General features: G+C 35.3%; 1 protein-coding gene across 1 annotated transcript; it reads right to left on the reverse strand.

The window, feature by feature from the left end:
- Positions 1 to 1,532: 1,532 nt before the first annotated feature.
- On the reverse strand, positions 1,533 to 19,650 carry LOC124634085. The gene is made up of 9 exons (XM_047169500.1): positions 19,508 to 19,650; positions 11,585 to 11,657; positions 10,177 to 10,374; positions 8,837 to 8,950; positions 5,933 to 6,075; positions 5,422 to 5,535; positions 4,915 to 5,071; positions 1,965 to 3,305; positions 1,533 to 1,559 (listed from the first exon to the last, which is right to left on the reverse strand). The coding sequence occupies exons 1-8, from the start codon at positions 19,537 to 19,539 to the stop codon at positions 2,019 to 2,021; spliced, it is 2,118 nt and encodes a 705-aa protein (XP_047025456.1). The 5' UTR covers positions 19,540 to 19,650; the 3' UTR covers positions 1,533 to 1,559; positions 1,965 to 2,018.
- Positions 19,651 to 20,204: the final 554 nt, after the last annotated feature.

Here is a 20,204-nt window from a genome sequence, read left to right on the forward strand (position 1 = left end):
GCTTCTGTGAAGTTCTGTGTATTAATTGCATTTAAGTGATACAACTGCTAAAGAATTATGGAGAAAGGATTTATGAAAGCTGATAGTTCCAATCTGCCAAGAGTAGACTCTTTTATGGTCGCTCAATTCTTTGCCAATAACCAAGATTTTTATTCAGCGGAACGTGGATGAACATTCTATTTGGTCGTATTTCCACAGTCTCGCACAACACAAAACTTGTAGACATTCATTTAATTTAAGTTTTTTGAAAAAGCATCAAATCTTTTCGAACGCGGACATAACCTCAATATAAATAAACAAACTTTACGTTTCTTTGCACCATTTCATTTTTCCGCGTACACAACTCAAAACATTTGAGGTATTTTATTTTTGTGCAAATGTATAAAAATAATCTATATGTATAAAATATTATAGTTTTTGTAGCTATTTTATAAAAATACATTATTAAAATTAAGAAATCCATTAGTTGGTATGTTAGTTTTATCTCGTTAGATGTGCTTTAAAATGTAAAGGAATGAACAGAGAACGTTGACGTCACAGTCACGTGATCTAGCGTTTTTTGAGCAATATTTTAAGACAAATAGAAAAACATGTAATACATAAAAAATAAAAAGATTTGAGACGAAAAATGAAAGAGAGGGTGATCTTAAAATTATTTAGAAGCTATCTAAATAGATTTCCGAAAATTGGAAACAACCCTATTATATTAATTAGACAGTAAGTATTATTTAGGGAACAACCTCTTCTATTTCTAGCATAGCTTTAGCAGGCTGATAATTATTATCAGATATTTTTTGACGGTTTTGCTAGGATTTCTTCTATACACATACATATGAGAATTATTTAGATACTTATCCATTCAAAAGTAACACAAATACTGGCATTTAGTTCAGGAGCATTATTGAGAATTATGTTCTCATAAATAATATTCAAAAAACAATCACGCATTTCATGCCTAATATATTAAATAAGACGGATAACCATCGTTTACTTTTTTATTTATAAATGATCAGCTCACTAACTGATAATAATGCTGAGATCAGCATGAATTCAATTGAAATAATGAAACTAAACTACAAATTAATTAAAAGTCTACTTACGTAATACGCTTGTCCTATTACAATGAATGAGATTCAATTAGATGCCAAGGTATAAAATATATCTCGATCGATTTTTTTATTGCATAATTATGTTTAAATTCCAATAATGAAATCCTGTATTGTAAAATTAATTGTCTACATGTGAATTTTGCATGCAAGTCTAATAAAAGGCCAATGATATGATACATATTCAACGTGAACTGATGTATTGTAGCTTCTAAAAGCGCGGAAGATTGGAAAAAGATTATGCTCTCTAAGAACTGCTTAAAATCTTTTCAAAATTTAGCTTCATAATTTGATTAAATAACATTACTGAAAATATAGAGAGCATAAATAGTTCTTGCACGAAGCTCGGCTGAAAGGAATAAATATAGGTACTTATTCGGGTACGATCTACTGTGTTTTCCTTTTATTAGATTTTTTTGCGCGGGGAATGGTAGCAGAGGCCGTCAGCATTGCCTGAAAATAAAAGGAGTAAATTGAAAACTAACTCAAAAAAGCACAAGCACGCTACTCAGTTATTAATGTATGGTGGCATTTTTAATATTATTATTCAGTCACTATAACTTTTGCTAAGAAAGTGCATCCACAAGTATGTACATAATTTGTATATTGGCTTAGGTGGTCAGTTGTTGGAAGGATTAAGGAAGAAAGTCTAGTAAAACGATTCGTTTTAAACGAAATATAAACATAAATAATAAATACAACACAGCACACATAACAAACTGCAAAGCAAATATAAGAAAAAAAAATGTTTTCATACACTTCAGGTTAAATATTAGTGTAGTCTATTTAATAACAACTAAAGTCATGCATGGTAATTTTTAAAACAACACTCGCAAAACGAAACTAAAATAAACATACTGTGTTCCCTAACTTCAGCTGCAAGTGAAAGCGGGCTTGGGATTTAGGACCTTCCTACACATCAGTAGATTTTGACGTAGAAGGTTCATCATGTAACGATATGTATTTATATTCAGGATGACCAGCTATTTTAGCTTCAATGAGCTTCTGTAAAGCGTCACTCTTATCAATTATCTCTTTAGAAATATCTTCATCACCTAAATCAGCATCTTTAAAACTGATTTGATCATCTGCTTTTTCTACTTGAGTTACATTGTTATCTTGTCCCTTTATCTCGTCAGTGGCGAGAGTGTTTAGGTCAGTACAACTTTGAAAGTCGTCTGCAGCCTTTTCAATTGTAGATGATCTTCTACTGCGATCATCGGATGAGGTAGAAGTATCATCTGACTTTGGCTTGTCTTCAGCTTTGTGCCAAAAAGCAAGCTTTCCAGGCAACTGTAACAGTTTCCCCAAACCTGAAGTGTTTCCTTTAGGGATTCGGGCAGGCGATTTAGATTTATGTCGCTTTTTATTTTCGGCAATAGGATTAACAACTTGTAGACCTTTCACTGTTCCTGTTTCATTGAAACTATTATTAGGTAGCTTATTAACGATTTCATTTAAACTTTCGTGGGACGTTGTACTTTTCAGTGAAGGATCTGTTTCAGATTTATTATTGTCATCTAATGTAAGCTCCCCTGTATCATCTTTGGGCGGCGGCGGCGGCGCCTTGCCCTTACCGTATTTACCCTTAGGTGATTTTCTTTTACTTTTAGGAGAATCTTCTGGCGTACCAAAAGATGCTTCGTCATCGCTCTCGGCAGAATCGTTATCGTTTATTGAGGTATCAAGGCTCGTGGTATCGGTATCTAAAATAAATGTTACCGGTTCTTTTGTGACCACAGGTTCTTTAGCTATATCATCCAGAGCAGTCTCAAAAGGTATATCTTCATTTTTTGCACTAGATTGGTCATCTTTATTGTCTTTTTGTTGATTTTCAACAGGAATGTCTGACACAACATCGCTTTCTTTAATTTTAATAGCTTCTGTTTTAGATATAGAGACATCTGTTTTGCCTTCTTTATCTTTGTCTACAGAACTAATTATTGAACTTTCTTCAGAAGTAACTTCTTTTTGGTCCCGGTGATCTGTACTGTTATCGATTTGATTACTAACACTTGTATTGAAGGGGAAATTACCTAATACTTGTAGGATCTTTACTTGGTCCCCAACATACTGGTATATAAAAGGGGGTTGCGTATGGGATAAGAACATGGGAGACGGGGAATTAATAAGAGCGGGCATATTCGCATAGTCAAAACTATCGTCGTCTTGTAGCTCCTCGATGATAACTTGACTTCCCTTTAAATAAAAAGGCCTTAAGTCTACATCAAAATAAATAATGCAAAAACAAAATAATATAAGCTAATAAATGCAATAACAGACTTATTTGCATACAATTGCTATTATAGTGGTGTACTAGTGCGATCATATCGATCTTGGATCATGCTTTAATAAACTATGATGTATGTGTGCTAAAATAATTGGGATTTAAATTATTTAATTCATAAAGATCCTTATTCTTATTACGCCAATCAGATTAACTAGTACTAGAATAATACTTTTCATTATATAATTATTAACACTCAAGCTAAATAGCGATAACGTTAAGGTAGGTATGTCATTTTCAACATTTGAGCCTTAACACATACCCATTCGTAAGACATCATACTTTTAAAGATATATTTGTTCAGTCAAATAGCCAATACTTATAGATTTTCGCACATTACTTAATAATGTTCTGGCTTCAAACCCAGCACCAATCATACCCTGGCACACCAAAACACAAAAAAAACATTTATGTAGGGTACTTTAGCAGCTCATAGTTTCAGAAAAAACATCTAAAGCTTTACAGCTAAATTTAACTTGATATAGTAATTTTACAATAACATGAAAGCACTTAGTAACTGTAAAAATACCCAACACAAATGGATCCCCACGATACAATATTTGAATAAAATACTTTAGAATTAAAATAAGTGTAAGGAACGTGATATATTTTTGATATTTATTGTTGTAATTATTTTCACTAAGAGCTCATAGAATATGAAAAAAGGTTTCATGAGCTTAGTGAAATAATTGCAACAACAAATAATTTCGTATTTTTAAAATAACAGTCGCCAGCCCTAGTTCAGAAGATAATTCACAATTTCATAACTTTACATTTGTTATTAAACTGTAAAAACTGTCTGTATAAAACCAGGTACATTTTTGTGCGTTTTATTCAGACTATCATAGTTCATTCTATTATATTTTTAACAAAGATAATACTAACGCCTATTAAATAAACATGCTTATTTCGATTTTAAACATTTTAACTCTCAATATAATGTATCTTATATACTAAGATAATAGAACCAATTCTTAGTCTAAATTCGGCAGTAGTTTATTATAAAATTAAATAAGTGTACACATTGTTTAAGCTGTTTTAGTGTCTATGCTTAGAATAATTTAGAATTAAATAGAACAAATTATATTGAAACTGGCTCTTCATTTCATTTCTCTCCATGAACTAGGGCTGGGTAAAAAATTGCATACTGTACAATCGACATATTTAGATACAGTACAAAATCAAGTATCCGTAAAGTATGCAATCATCGTCTGGGCACATGAGCATAACTATTGGGTATTGGACCTTAAAAAAATAGACAGTAAAGTTTACAATAAAAAAAATTGAAAGCATTTTATTCTACTGGGACTAACTGTTTCTTGACTAACTTTTTTTTTGATTTTACACGGGAAATACTTCCCATACAAATGTATATGTTCCTCGGGAATAGTCCTGGTTTCTGAGCCTTCACAATAGAATGGGTACTAATTATTATTATGTTCATATTTTAACAATAACATATGACTTTAACCCAATAACTAAGCTCATGTGACGTCATAATAAAGTACAGGGTTACCAGACCTCGGCAGCTTGTGGTCGTTTGATGGTGGTGACGGTGGTGCGAGAAGACCGACCGCGAGCGCGGGCGCCGGCGCCCAGCGACGCCGTGCGTGTGAGGGAGGCGCTGTTGTCCGCGCTCGAGTACCCAGAGCTTATGTCTTCTGATGATTTTATGTGACTGTAAAGGATGAAATGTTTTTGCAATAAGAACGTTCTACTAACGGTGCAAAATATGTATTGACATTGAAATTGACCACATGACAGATGAAGGAACTGCAAGCAACGGGGAGTGAATGAAATAGTCAAGTTGACGGCAAAAAAGCGTCACACCTTTAGACGTAATTTTTTACCTTAGATCGCGAATGGATAATACGCATCTCAAGAATATAAAGAAACGATGACAAGTACAATTTGAGTGCTCTCAACAGAAAATAACAGCATATCCAATAACGTGACGGAAAAAAATAAACTCTACCAGTCGTTCGTGGTCATAAACCCAAAGATTCTTATAATAGGTGCAACACCAACCTGAAATCGGGTTCATCGGTCCTAGCACGAGGTCTAACATCAACATCGACCTCGGGAAAGTACATCGGCGAACGGCTGTTCGACTCCGAAGCGCTGCGGCGGGTGGAGAATCCACTGTGGATACAAAATAAGCTAATAAGTCAATGTGGCTAACTAAAACTAATGTTTTACGATCAATTCTTATTTTTAAAACAGTTTTTAAAAAATTGAACAATTTCGCCAAGTGTATAGAGGTAGTATTTTTCATCGATAACATCAAATCACCAAAAACATCGGCAAAAATTGTAACGATAATGTATGTCTCAAAAATTTTATGCATTTTCCTCTGACAGACCTTTTGGCGCCTGGGTTGGAAAATGCATAAGCGTTTTAGGGTTCTGCCTCGTTACGGGTCTTCGCTACTAGTATTTAAACATTTGATAGTTACAGCTGGTAAGACTGCATCCATAATAGGTCTATAGGCGATTGGCTATATGTATTTTAATTTGCCATTATATTTGTGTTTGCCTACCTTTTACCACCTCGTCGTATAAGCCTGGGCTCGGTGAGAACATCGTCGGCTTCATCGCTGCCTCTCTCCTCACGCGGCTCGCATTCCGTCAGGTCGGACAGGCTGTAACTCTTGCGCAGTTGCTGAACCAACCCTCCACCGCCCTGAAGAATTTTAGATAACATTTTAATTTCAAGAAACAATTCTTTAGGTAGAAATATTGCCTAGGCTGGTAATAGACCACAATTAGGAAATTTCGTAACTGATAACAAACATCAGTCATTTTTCAGGTCAGAACATATTTGGTGCTTGTTTAAAAAATAATAACAATAACACGAGCACTGATTTGCTATTTTGTTTTAAAAGGTGAAGAGATGCGTGTCTTAGCAAAATGTTGGAGCTAGCTTGGTGTCATGATATACGATTTGAATGCTTAAAAGCTTTTTAACAATTTATACAGAAGTGTTGGGTATATGATTTAAATTAACTTTGGTAAACGGGACTAGTCCCAAAAATATAGAAAAAATAAAAATACTTACGTGAACTCTGCAGTAATGCTTCAGTTACACAAGCTTTGTGAGGCAAAGCGCATGCTGTCATAATTTCTATTAAAGCGATGATATTGTACGCTTTACAAAAATAAACGATTAAGAAGACATTATATTTATTTATTGAGAAATCATCGAATATAAAACTAAATCAGTCACACAACTAAATCTAAATAACACGATACACAACGTTGGTGGTTTCACAAGACATGCGTTCTTTGCAAAATAACATGTTATGTATAGAGGTAATATACCATAGAGTTGGCAAGCCTATATATCTACGTCACTAGATAGAAGATAGGAGAATATGCGGCCCATTATATTGTACTTGCAGTCTTCGATTGGCCCGCATACGCTACTATACCTTTCTTTTAACTATTAAAACTTGACAAAATTACGTGTATTACATCTATATATTTACAAACTAATTATGTAATTAATTACAAAACGTCATGCGATGTAAAATATTAAATAAATCCGCTCGTTTATGAGTTTGTGCAGGACAGTTTAGGAACAGTAAAAATTGAAATACATATTAAGAATCATTAGACAATTTCAAAGAAACTCCGGGACGATTGCGACTCATTTTACGCAAGAAATGCAAAAGTTGTCTTAATTTGGTGTTTTTCCTATTTTAGTCAGAGTAATATGAATGTTTGTAGAAATGAGACATAGATCACTAAAAAGGATAGTAAATAAAAGAGAGAAATGCGACAAGAATTTGATTGATACTTTGGCTTCAGTTGCAACAAAATTGTTGGTGTAACAATATTACGAAATAAAATAAGATTTACAAAAATATATTTGATTACGAAGAAAGTCTCAGATTTTTGTAACGGAATAAACTGAGTAAGAGGCGTTGGACCAGCATAGCCTCGTAATATAATGGCTAAAAATATTATAAAAGACTACATAGTATTAGACATTTATAAGATCTCAAAATCTTTTGGTAATAGAGCTCATACCTACATTTCTTCTAAACAACTATGGATATGACATTTTTATTTAAATTGAAATCTTTACCACTATCTTTATCTAAATTCTCGAGTAAGTCAGTGATACATTTTCTTAAAAAGTTTGTTCCTAATATGTCGGATGTGGTTGTCATAAAATGTCTCACGGCCTACTGACTGATCAGTTTATTTTAAACGAGTTCTCGGAACTAATCCAATATAAAAACAAAAACATTTTATTATCCGAAAATAGGTGGAACAAACTCGCTATATACGATTGTAGATTTTAAAATTCAATTATACAGGTCAAACCAAAAGCGTATCTAATACAAGTAGCACATTAATTTTAAATTTCGCGACATTTTTCGAACTATACAGATTTTTGGGTGATACACTTGATATTTTAAAAACAACGGGTCTCCCAAGTTGTTGTCTAAAATTATCTAAACATCACAGTTGAGCTTCATTCGTACTCGTTATTTAATCGACCATAATTTCGTTGTTCTCTTTGTCTATGGCCGCTTGAGATCTCGTGCGGCGACCTCTGGACTTACTCCGAGGTCGTTTGTCTTTTTCTTTATCTTTGGCAACTTTGCGTTTGCGGATGACGTTGCCTCTGCTTCGCGCTGAAGTATCTTCGGGGTCGTAGTTAGGGTCACGTGCGTCGCCGTCCCCTGAGAGATAGTCTTGCGGCTCGTCATCTCGGTCCAGCTCTACTATCTCGACAATGCCCGGCAGGTCAGAACGTTGGTACTCTAAATCATCGTAGGAGTCATGGTAGCCGTCGGTGACGTCACGAGACTTGATAGCTTGTCTACCGCGTGCCTCTCGGTCTTGCTCAGGACTCGGCAGATTGAAGTTCTGCGTGAAGCAGCAATGGAAAGGATATTTGGAAAAGATGGGGGTGGAAAGGGAGAAATTAAAAAAGCGTGTTAATAAAATTAAAAAAGACGAAATTAAACAAAGCGGCTATGTGGTTCGATCAAATTGTGAGAGTTGAGATATTACATGGTCTTGATGTGGTCATGCCCGATGACTGGTGGCTACTGGATGGCTAGCTTGCTAAGTGCGATCAGGCCAATTTGGGAAATAAAAAAAATAAACATGTAAAGCTGTGTGCACATTAGCACTGTGGGTTTCGCTAACTTATTTACATAATTCACACTGTAATCAAACATGCCACACTGTTGCTTGGGTAAACCTATTTGCTCTGTGACAACTAAGTGGTATGAGAACAACACAAGTTAAACATCTAAAATTAACACTTGTAACTGTATTTTTGTTAAGGGTTAAAGCCCACCGACACCCTTATCTGGCTCATGTAAGAACTGTTTAAAGTTTCATTTACAACAGATCTTAAATGAGAGTGTTGTTACACACCTAGGCATGCCGCATTGGTTATTGTGAGGGTTGACAAAACTTACTTTTATGGCAGTCTGCATAATAACGGTTGTGGCATAGTTGACGCCCTTCGTGCCCAAATTGAGCACTGTATGGTAGCCCTGGTCTTTGGCCTTCGCTATGTACTCATCTATTTCCTGGAATATAGAAAATAAAAGTTAATAAAACACAACACATAAATTGTTAACTATGGTATGCATGAGTCACGACTTCGATATCGTAATCCCCCGAATTTAGTGTGAAACCTCGCTTTTATTACTCATTCCTGTATGTTATTATTTATATCAGATTTTATATCTAACTACCGTATGCTTCCGTTTTATAGGAGTTCAACTGTATTTTATGAAATATTATTAACGCTATTTTGTAGGTAAACGTTCACCTCATTTTATTATCAACATTCTATCCATATCTCACTGGTGCCAAAATGAATGGTTATTTCATGAACATGCTTTTCAAACTTCAGCTTTATAAAATACACCTTCTCGAAGAACAGACTTATCATAAACGTGGGTGTTATAATTGTCAACGCAACCATAGTAATACATAACAAGGATAAGCGAATTCTATTTGCGTACTTGCTAACAACAACGTGCTGCGTGTTGTATTACCGTCCTATGCATTTGTGCAACGATTCCTGTGTGTATTGATTGTGGAAATACCCTAAGACTTTCGTGATCAAAGCAATGAGAACAGACATGTGTCGTGATTTTTCCAAGGAATTATTTAGACCGAATTCATTATCTACAAAATTTTCAGCAATGATCATATTGTATTCATTCTGTAAGATCTAGTGCTACAGTAATGCAGTGTACATTCTGATTCAGAATGATATAATTGATTATATCATTACAAATGCACAGTGTTCGAAAAATAAATATTTAGATTGTCATTGTAACAAGTTTACAAGCGAATTCATTTGCAACACATGTAGAGCTCTTGGCTATCTCACTAACTTGTTACTTCGCTACAACAAGACAATTGACTGCTCTTAATATTGCAAATCGTATGCCTACTCTTTCGCACTACTAATCTTTTCGAATAAATAAGTAACCATACTAGACCCCATTCTCCTACGCCTACAATAATCATAGAATCTATTGTCTATATTTTTTGCTGCAAACAACAACGGTAAATACCACGTGCTTTCACTAAATCTTCCATGTATATGATCCATACAATAAAAACTAGTGGTAAAAAACAAAAAAGGGACCAAACTCGTCTTTTGCCATTATAGTATAGTCCTCCTTATCGATTTCGATAACGGTAGCCCATGGCAAATTCTCCTCCGTGAGCCCTGATGTGACTGGTTAAACCATTTGCCATTACATATTATTTGAATACATAAGTCTTGACTCCTCACCTGTTCTCGCCTGCATAACGCGGGGTGTACGAATTTCCTGTAGAGTATGGAAGACCCCTTGGTGGCCGGAGACAGCAGCCACAGTACAAGCACTATCTTCACCTCGTAGTAGAAGGGGAACCATGACAGAAACACGTCCGTGAACGTCTCCGTGCATGTGAAAAAAGCGAATACTATCCAATACATCATCCATTTTACCTGAAAAATATAATGGTTAGGTTAAGATAAAGGTGTAAAAACTGGCACAAATGGATGAGGATCGAGCTTAGTGACATTATAATATGAGACCTAAGCCCTGTGAATTTTGATATGCAGAAATCTGAGTTGTTCTTGTGGTGTAATGAGTTTGGGCTTCGTGTCTTCGAAAGCAGACGTAGTTCGCAAAAACTGTTTTTCCTATCTCTGCTACACCTTCTAAATATTTCAGGCAGATTCCAATACTGTGTGGTAAAACAAATCACAGGAAGTGATGCTGTTTTTAACAATTACCACAGTAAATAATAAAGTTATATAGGAACAAGTATTCAACTTAATGAGTCTATCTAGGGGGAGGAAGGGCGGACTAGCGAACCCTAGTCAATTGGTTTCCAAGGTGATAGAGGGGTAAACCTAACGGAAGCTTTTAATAGCCTCCTGTAAATGAAATGTTTCCAATCTAATAAATACAAGTTATTAAATAGTATTGTAGAAGGAATATAAATAGTATTGGATATTATAATTTAACATGTAATCAAAGCTAAGGTACGTATTACTACAACATTAACACATGTTTGATAATGAGAAGATACGAGTAGTTACATCTAAAGAGTAAATAAATAAGGTGTAAATATTACTCAATCATACAACTGTTTTATAACATGTTTGTTTGACAGCCTGAATAAGGAAAACAGCCCACTAATTTAGGTCAGTACTATTAAAAACCCTATTATAGTAAACAAAAATAAACAGGCATTGCTAACTCACTGCCTCAAAAAGAGCATTGGTATTCAGTAACAAAATATTCGTTTGAATCATGACACTATGTAAACACAATTCTGGGTATTGTTTATAAAACAATACTAAGGGATAATGTACCTGCTGCCGGCCGACAGTAATTAGTCATAGGAAGCCGGGAACAAGGTAAAGGACACAGTGGGAGCCGAAGCGTTTCAAACACGAGCGACTGCCCGTAACAAGGCCACTGTTGTACTTAACTGAACCATTTACGGCAAATTATACATTTTTACAACACACCAATTTGACGCTCTACAAATGGTAGTTCGTCGTCTGACAATTGCCTGCCTTTTGAAGCTTACAGAGAGTAGGTAATATTGTTTAATTGTTCCCTAATAGCTCAAGCGGTACACATTATGGAGCAAAGACAATGATTGTTACTAATCAGTCTATAAACAAGTTTAAATGCACTTACATATTCTTTCATATCCTTCGTACGGACAGCTTTATATGATGCATATGCCGGGTAGAGGGTCCCGAATACCAATCTGCAAAACGGATACACCACCAGATAAGTGATCATCTTGGGCGCAAAGAATCCCGTCGTCAAGGCGAATATGCCAAAGTTTCCAAACGTGACACTAGGGATGCATCTATTGAGAGCCAATCCTAGGTTCGTCGCGAATCGATTCCAGACTTGTCCTCTCGGTTGCCCGAGAAGGGAGTCATCGTAATCGTCGTAACCCTCGTCGACGTTCGGGTCGTATTTGACGAGCTCTTGACAGGATTCAAATGTGTCGGGCGCGGTGACACGAGCGTACTCCGCCTCGAGCTTGTTGACAATGAATCGGACGCTGGACAGTCCGAGGCTCAGCGGCGGCAGGCGAGGACTGTCGTCACGGTTACCGGTCGCGCGACCCACCGCCATGGATACGGTATCCACGACATTTGTTTTCTAGCAACGCATGAGTGTTACACTGTTTATCTATAGTTTATAGTGTCTGTCTGAGTGCACTGTACATTAATATTTAAGACGCACGCACTAGATGAATGGTAGAGACTGATTGAATAAAGATCTGTCTCGGCGTGATTGGCGAGCTGTTGGCTACCTTGTAAATCAATACCAACGTTCTCGGTGCACACTGAGGCCGTGTGGACTGCTGTTTAGGTTGAAAAGTAATAGTCACCAAAGGTACATAAAGACGACCTTCAAATAGTAATTACGTTTCTCACTTTTATTTTAGTCTGTTGACTCCAATCTAACTAGAAATTAATTGTGTTGTTTAGTAACTTTGTAGCTGAATACAATGTGCTGTATTTTACTTAGTAATGAATAAACTGGATTTTAATTGGTAAACGGCACCTAGCGCGTGGGTGGTTAGAAGTTTAAGATGTGAAGTGGTTGATTGCAAACCGTTAATATCTAGTACCTACCTCTCGGCTTCTATCAATTTTTGCTTTGATTGTCAGCATTTCGGAATTCGGTCGTTCAAATATTAGATTTTACCTACAACATGCGCTATGCTACTTGCTCACTATCCGGTTAAGCGCACGGATGCGTGAAATTTTAACGAGTTAGTGCTTACTGAAAGTAGGCACCGATAGCATTGGTGGTGTATAAGTTTCAATCAATACTTGCGGAACCAGATTTTTATGGTAGTGTGAGGTGGGTACATAATTGAATCGAACTCAGAGTGTAAGAGAATACCATTCCAAGGTATTAAAGATAGCACGACGGAAACGAATAATGCAAGAGCGGACAATCTAGACGAATTATAAATTGAAGATGGCTAGGAGACCTCGCCAGTTTAATATGAGCCACCCCAATCGTCGAATTCGCATACACGGATTAGATATCAAGATTCCTATTATACTGGACGACTTTAAAAATAAACACAATTGCACTGCTATTGCAAGATGTATACATACTAATGTAGATAGATAGATACCTGCAGCTATGTCTAAGTTTAGTCTGGAACAACAATAAGTATTGTGTTTTATACCATAGACAATGATACGTTTGTTTTCATTTATTAGCATCTCTGTATTGTTTTCTGTTATCAAACGCCTGGGTTGGCAATAAACAGCGAAATGCGATGGCCCTAATACATTAAGTATAATTTAGCTGGAATTAGATAAGATATCTCTAGGTATCACAGCCACGACAGAGACGAGACCTATTTCGGTAATGAATTTGATAGTATGGCTTAACAGTGACTAATACATACTTTACGACATACACATTCTCAAATATATTTCTGCACAGACAAAAACGTAATGTAAGTTGCTCAACATCAGTACAAAATGTTTATCCATATAAGTAATTGTATGATGTCATTCTTCTGAAACTACACCCACCTGAGGGAGACAATAATAAGCTATGTTACCAATAACGGACTGATCATAAATCTTTTTGTAAAATGCTTTCGTAAATTATTATCCTTTATAAGTTATTCTTCTTTATTTTTATTGCACACCATGTCACCAGAATAAATGTAGCAGTTCAATGCCAGTTATTGTTTGAAATTTAACAAAGCGCAAAGCTTTACCAACCCTGTATGCATTTGTATTATTTCAAAATCGGAAATGTACACGGAATGTATCTGTTTCGTATCAGGCGAAGTGGAACACTAAACGTGGATAAAACTAGATCATCATGCGTGCGAAACGAACGCGCACGCACATGGTGCTGTTTCACAACTCCCTAATAACGTCCTAAAATAAATAGGCGAAGAAACTCGACCTATTTTGTCTATATCGGTAGCTGTTGCCAAAGCATGCGTGTATTGTACGATCATGCCCTTACGTAGAGCGGAGCAGCATGAGGCCAACGCAAACTGCTGAAAGATCATATTTGGCGTTTATTATCTTCGCTTACGAGCTCGTAAGGGTAAATGGATATTGGGTACACACGAAATACTCTTATCGTGGCGATAATATCGTCTAAAAGTCACTCCACATCTTTCTTACACGAGAAACTGGATATAAATTCGACCTACAATATTTTTCGTTCTGTTAGATAAAAAACTGATCGGTAGTCAAATGGAGCACTTACAATAATTAGCGATATGACGACCTTTTTCCCCTTTAATCACTCCAAAGTTTGCTTGTCTATCGGTAATAAATTAATAGATGTATAATAAAACAATAAAAGAATTGTTTTATCCATATTTCCTGAATGCCTCAAAAGTTATTCTTGAACGTAAAATTTTATGTTAGCGTGGGTGCAATAACTTTATAGTTCGGCCATTCAGAGAATGCGTTCCTGACACGTCGCGATTGAACTGACGACGTAATAACATTCATTGATTATTGATATAATAATGTTGTTTTAATGCTCCTCAATTGTTAAAACGGTAAACAACCAGCAAAAATATTTTTATCGTAACTGCAACGCCATTGCAAAGTTACGTCGTCAGTTCAATCGCGACGTGTCAGGAACGCATTCTCTGAATGGCCGAACTATAATAAAGTAAATGACCTTAATATGAACTAGCTGGTGCCCGCGACTTCGTCTGCGCAGGTTTAGTATTTCGAACAATATGTTTACAAATTGTAGCCTATGTGTTATTCTGATGTATAAGCTATATTATTGTAAAGTTTCATTAAAATCCATTCAGTAGTTTTTGCGTGAAAGAGTAACAAACATCCATACATCCATACATACAAACTTTCGCGTTTATAATATTAGTAGGATGATTAGGTCCAAGCCTTACACGGCAGCATTAATTTTTTGGCCACTGCTAAGTTTCGAAAGTTATATACTTTTATTTAGAAGAAAATCAAGACATCGAATAACTTTCATAAATCAGAAACTTAACTGGACGCGAACAAAATTATCGGTTATAAAAATATACGCCACGCATAATAGGTCAAGAACCTCTAATGCATTGCGGTGCATCCGAACATCTCACGCGATGCTAGAGCCTTTGTTCAGTTGCTTTTCAGCTTCAGGGTTGGCAGTACAACGCAGAGCATAAAATAATCAAAATCCCATTATAGCCGGCCATTTGTAACAACTTAGTGGCACAATAAAATCAACACTTAGTAACCCTACGTCGAGATTGCAAGGCTAATTCACGTCCGTTGCTTCATTGTGCATCGTCGAACAAATTATAATATTCTTGTGGGTTTTGTTTGAAAGGTTATCTATTCTTATAAATGAATGATGAATCATAAAACTTCTTTATTACAGCTGATCATTACGATGTTTGGGGACCAGTGTCAACGGTTAGGAGCATTATTTTTTTTTGTGGATCCGGTTTATCTAAAAAAAAAAAGGAAAGTGTATTGTAACAGGTTTTTATGAATCGGCCTATGAGTTACTTATTGAAACCGGTTACTAGGTTCCTATAATCAAATCACGTTTTATTGGAATGCATCCTGTTAGGCCGATAGCGGCTTAATCCTTTCTATATGGACGAGTACGGCTATTGGTAGACTAAATAAGGAGTGTGCATATCGTATCGTGCGCATCGCTACGGTCTTCAGGGTCGATGTAACAGTCAGTTGAGCGTGGCCAGCGTGGCTTATGATTAGACGTATTGAATAACGGGTGTGTTTTTTATTATTTCTTCGGAAGCCATTTAGTTCTTTGTTTCAAACTTTTTGCCGCGAATCACTGTTGCAATTTGTACAACTTTAATTGCCGATGGCATCTGAAAATTCTTCATGTTATTCCGATGGATGACTATTTCATTGAGTGAACAACACTTCCGAAATGTGACCTACATGAACTCAATTTTATTTGTGGAATTTGCTTCATTTCCATTATAAACAAATACGCAGTTTGACAGCACTCGTTGTTTAGACAATCAGAGTGTTTAGACCTTTATGCGCATTTCGCGTTGATTTTACGTCATCAATACGATCTCAAAATGTAATAAATACTCCCTCTTTTGTTTGTTATCATTTGATATGAAAACATAAGTTTGCGTAAACGGCCCTATAGTTCGGCCATTCAGAGAATGCGTTCCTGACACGTCGCGATTGAACTGACGACGTAACTTTGCAATGGCGTTGCAGTTACGATAAAAATATTTTTGCTGGTTGTTTACCGTTTTAACAATTGAGGAGCATTAAAACAACATTATTATATCAATAATCAATGAATGTTATTACGTCGTCAGTTCAATCGCGACGTGTCAGGAACGCATTCTCTGAATGGCCGAACTATAGTAATATGTAAACTTCCTGTGTATTGTAAGAATCGGTCAAGCGTACCTTCGGTTCATTATAATTTTAAATTAGTTCGGCGTTTGTTGAAAACACTCCTCCCAGTTTGGTTATTGCTTCAAATACTTTTTTAAATAACTTTGCGTCTTTCGGTAAAATAGATCGGCCAAATATGGACTTGTAGGTCGAGTTTTATTATGCCATAGAAAAAATATTGACATATCTATAAATGGTAAGAAACCTTGGTTTGTTTTGAGAATGTTATTCCATCTTGTTTGAAGTGATTAGGTATTGTGTCGTCTTCTCATAAACTGTTCACACATTGGATATAATTATGATTAATTAATGAGAAAGGCAACTAGTAAGTGCTGAATTCCTGAATATATGTATAGTTTTTAACTAACGATACGCTAATTATTGTAACTTTGGTTCCATTTTATTGACTCACAGTGTACTAGCAGCAAAATTATGCCACAGTTATTTTGGTAGAGTAACCCAGTTATTTACACAGTGAGGTTCATTATTCATCCATCCCGTACTGCAATGATGTTAATGTACTAAGACGCAGTTAATTAACTTGTTGGTACTGGAACAGATTATTAAAAATAGGAAAGGGAACATTATTATCCTGCTGCTAAAGGATTCGTGATTCGTTAAAACTGCTCAGTATTACATTTCAAGCACGTTGTAAGGTGTTTGAAAATAAACACAGGGTATAACTCATCATATATTTATAGGAATTTACATTCGTATTAATTTGTTATACTTATTATAAAATTTACATACCGTTAGTTAAATGTAAATCACAACTACATGATCCTCGTAATAAATAGTTATTCTTATGTCAAGTTTCGTACGCGAAGACATTTAAAAATTATACAAAAATATGTCACCAGAACTGGGTAAAGGGTAATACAGCCGAGGCTGTTCCTAATAAGGCAAGACAAGCGCTCTTAATAAGCACATAACGTGGCGCTGTCAAGGTATACGACCTCCTGACGGGGCAAGCCGATTGAGCGCACTCGGAACAGACACTAATAACTCTTTGCGAAGACCGAATGTCGATAAATGAATCACTCTACAGTTAGGTGTCAACGCACTTCACTTGTTGCATAGACCAGCGACGCGGACGCAAGCCGTGAGCGCCACAGACTAAACCTTCTCTTCGCTGCACCAGAGGCGAACGCCCGAGCTTAGCCGAAAATAGCACCCGGCAGTGCACTGGGATACCCTAGTGACGAATTCCGCAACGAAGCTCAACTTTTCTTTGTTTGATGCGTCACCGAAAGCACATATTCTGTTACAAAGCTACTTCTCCACTACACAAATTAGATTCTTAAAGATAACTGAAGATAGCGGTAATTTAATGAAACTGTAATTTAATACAAAAAATACAAGTATTCTTTCAGAAAGCTAGTTTACGTCTGAAGGTGAAAAGAATGATAAAAGGCGTACACAAGTTTAAAGTGTTGCCAAATTTCGGGATGGCGGGCGCTCCCGAAATCAAGATAGTTGGCCCTTTGCCAGCTTTGAACTATTCTCATGGCTAGTTTAAACTGCTTAACAATTACATACAAAGAACGAAAGAAATCTGGTGACAAACATTAAATAGTAATGTTGACAATCTGTTCTCAACATTTACGAATTCATGAATTATAATGTCAGTTTAAATGAGTACAGGTACTCTCTTCTGGATACCGATAGAAAACTACTCGTAAAAATGAGAATAGGTATGAGCCCCCTGCTAGCAACAATATGGCAGACGAGTCAATAAATTAGTATGCAATCTAATTTAAATTTCATTAAACTGGTCAGCTTTTTTATATTAACTTTTAGGATGTTATTTTGTTTTATAATATAAAAACTTGAAATATATACAAAAATATCTCAATTTATTGATTTTGGGAAAAAAATATTGCCTGCTAGATACTGCAAACAAAATCATAATTTTCTAAAAACTTTTCTGCAGGTTTTAGGGTTGATTTAGATGACTATCACAACAGGGCACTATGAAGACCTATGTGCTGTTGTTTGCTGTAACTCTTTATATCTTTCAAATATTCACTATAGGTACAAACCTAGAACTGTTAAGTACATATTACATACATTCCTTGTGTTTTAAATTGTAATTGAATTTTAATTTATTGTTTAATGTTTGCATACTTTTTCAGCAGATTGTACTTGCATGGTTCTGCCAATTGATATTTTTTGCCATCAATCATGTAAAATTAATACTACTCTTAGCTTTTCTTTATTTATTGTAACAGAACCAAAAGATGCATGCTTGTGTAGAATCTAGCGGCTAGTAAATACAACGTAATGATGTAAATACTTATAACGTCTGTAACAATGACAATATTTTTCTTGTAACTGTTCTTTTATTGACCTGCAGGCCCACGTAGCGACCGAGACCAGTCACCACAAATGTCAGACGATGCCATTTAATCCATTCAAAAGGTGAGTTTACTTTTGGGCCTATTATGTATGCTTGTGTATGTAATACAGGAGACCAATATACAGATGTAGCATATAATGATGTGAATTATACTAGTTAGATAATATGTACTTATATTGTGCAATAATTAAATTGAACACCATAAACTAAAGAAGCTTGGTCAAATTAGGTTAGGTAAAATTTTATAGTGCCTTGTCTACTATGCAATGGCAGAGAATCTTATTCTTTTCCTGTTTTAGTTCTTAATTCTTTTCAAACGGATTTTATCTGTTATCATAAATAAAGTGCGTAATATATGGTAAAAAATACATTACGATTTGATAACTAAAACATGCGGGTTCCTTGAATCCGCTTAAAGAATAAAAATAATAATGAAATAAGTGGAAGACACTGTCATAACAGCTGGTAGGTCAGAAGAGTATTATTGAAGTTTCGACGTGATCTTATTTAGTCAATAATTTAAAGACAAGTCCACAGGCAAGGGCCACAATAGAAACTAAGTATTATATAGTTACAAACAATAATACATCAATATGCTTGATGACGATTCAATTGTGTAAGATTACATTTAAATCAAAAAGTTCAATATGATACTACGCGGTACTGACGATAATCACTAATCAGCATTTATTGCCGTTAATTTAGCTACAAGTTTAAACAGGAAATTGTTATTAACATTTTTTTTCATTTTTCAAACAAAGGAGTAGACAAAAATAAAATTTTAATTGACAGATGTTACAGCTGTGAACAATTTAAAAATATACTTACATGACCAGTCGAGAGATAATCGACGATATCATATTAATAATCACATACGAAAATTCACTCAAATAATCACTATACAAAACATAGCAAAACACAACCGCCCGTGAAAAAGTCTAATACGCCATGATGATATTGAATTGACAGTTGTTTTGATCACGTGATCTCACAAATCAATATGGCAGCAGAGTCTTAAAAGACTCGTACCTATTTAGATAGGAAAATAAAGAATTTCAATAAATGAATCAAAAAAATACGTTTGAAGCGCAATAGCGTATACTAAGTATATATCTACTATAATTTTATATTATTTAATAATCCTTGACGCAGGAACATAATAGAGCGCCATCTATAATTAAAAAAACTAAATGGACTATCTACCTTCAGAATGCTTAAAAACTCTTTCTGGGCTTCCAAAAATTATAATGATGTTTATAAAGCTACTTGCAACTACAACCACTAGCTAAATACGAAAATGTTTGAAAAAGTAGCAACAAATAAGTTGGTTCTGTTACTATATTTTACGAATAAACTCAAATAAAGTTAGTCTGTCTTTTTTTGCTTATTTTAATATTAAGAACAGATTACCTACATTGTGTTCAGACACTTTTCCCTTTTATGTTTTTTTTAAACAAAGTATGATAAATATTTTTAAAGCTATATGAGAAAAGTCAATACAGTGCCCTCTATGCGTACATCTCTG

This window comes from Helicoverpa zea, chromosome 10 (genome assembly GCF_022581195.2).
Source record: "Helicoverpa zea isolate HzStark_Cry1AcR chromosome 10, ilHelZeax1.1, whole genome shotgun sequence".
NCBI lineage: Eukaryota > Metazoa > Arthropoda > Insecta > Lepidoptera > Noctuidae > Helicoverpa > Helicoverpa zea.

Coding starts and splice junctions, on each gene's coding strand:
- LOC124634085 (XM_047169500.1), bottom strand. CDS start 19,539: ATGATATCGTCGATTATCTCTCGACTGGTCAT. Junction 5,536..5,932: donor ATACGACGAGGTGGTAAAAG/GTAGGCAAACAC, acceptor TTGTATCCACAG/TGGATTCTCCACCCGCCGCA. Junction 5,072..5,421: donor ACCGATGAACCCGATTTCAG/GTTGGTGTTGCA, acceptor CATCCTTTACAG/TCACATAAAATCATCAGAAG.